Source organism: Epinephelus moara, chromosome 1 (genome assembly GCF_006386435.1).
Source record: "Epinephelus moara isolate mb chromosome 1, YSFRI_EMoa_1.0, whole genome shotgun sequence".
Classification (NCBI taxonomy): domain Eukaryota; kingdom Metazoa; phylum Chordata; class Actinopteri; order Perciformes; family Serranidae; genus Epinephelus; species Epinephelus moara.
The window spans coordinates 48,950,992-48,952,250 of NC_065506.1; the positions used below are offsets into that span (position 1 = coordinate 48,950,992).

At 49.3% G+C, this 1,259-nt stretch overlaps 1 protein-coding gene across 1 annotated transcript in view; it reads left to right on the plus strand.

The window, feature by feature from the left end:
* sh2d7 (SH2 domain containing 7) overlaps positions 1 to 1,253 on the plus strand; it is an 8,763-nt gene extending 7,510 nt beyond the window's left edge. Inside the window, exons 5-6 of the mRNA XM_050042883.1 lie at positions 194 to 876; positions 964 to 1,253. Coding sequence (XP_049898840.1) covers positions 194 to 876; positions 964 to 1,008 — 728 coding nt within the window. The 3' untranslated portion in view covers positions 1,009 to 1,253. The remainder of the gene's footprint in view (positions 1 to 193; positions 877 to 963) is intronic.
* The last annotated feature ends 6 nt before the right edge of the window (positions 1,254 to 1,259 follow it).

Here is a 1,259-nt window from a genome sequence, read left to right on the forward strand (position 1 = left end):
CAGAAGGCTCCGTGCAGAAATACAGACGAAGCACGGAGCACGGACAGAAGGCTCCGTCCGTATCTGGATCCATATTTAACGTTGAGTTTTGGTTGTTCACAATAATTTAAAGTGATGAGACAGTGCTCCATCTGCTGAGGAGGATCATGGGATACCAGACTGATAACGTCCCATCATTTTGTCTTTCAGGGAGTTCCTCCTGTACCAAAGAGAGGCATCCCTCTGGGCTTCTCCCTCAGCGGATCTCTGTCCGAAACCACATCACATCAAAGTGAAACCCAGACTGATGGGAACAGATCAGAGAGACTCAGAGGAAACACAAACTCAGCACTAACGTCTGACTCTTTTCACATCGCTGACACCAGTTATCCAGGTGACCTCTGTCCGACAGGGACCACCTACTCTGAGCTGACACAGGTGGAGAGCAGGAGCAGATCTCTACCACGACTCAACAACAGCAGCATGGAGGAGGAGACGGAGTACTCCAACCAGCTCAGCAGTCCCTCCTTCTCAACATCATCATCTTACTCACCCACTGCGCTGAAGAAGGTCACCTGCCACACCTACTCCCTCCACAACCCCAGAGACAGTCAGAAGCCGAGCAGTTCCAGGTCGCAGCAGCAGGGTGATGATGTGGAAATGTCCCGGTCCAACCCGCTGTACCAGACCTCTGAGGGGCCCGCAGGGAGTTCAGCTCAGTCGGCTCAGCAGGGAGACGCCATGTACGCTGAGGTCCCCCAGAGGCCGAGTCCTGCTGGGCTGCATGATAACACCTACGAGCAGATCCCTGGGGAGGCCGCCGCCGGCCAGGGCAACATGTACGAGTCTCTGGAGGACGTCAAGACCAAGAAGTCCAAATCCACCTGGGGCAAAAATGTAAGCCAGAGAAAATAATCAGAGCTGTCGAAGTTATTCAGAGCAGAAATATATAATTTAACATCTCTTCTTTTTTTCTGTTTGCAGAATATGAATTGGAAGAAATTCCTCCCTGATTACATGAAGAAATAAAAAGACTCAGCACGTCCGATCAGCTGGGTTAATTAAGACAGTAATGAATTAAGTATTACAGATAATTCCCTTTTATAAGAACACTAGTCCATACCCATTGGTAGCTTTGTCACCTTCTACCTATGCCAGTCCTCAATGCCTATGTGCAGTTTCACATAGATTGACCACGTCAGTGAGTAGAAAAACGTGGGACAGACAGAATGACTGACTGACAGAATGACACACTGACAGTTTCCGTGATTATGTACAGC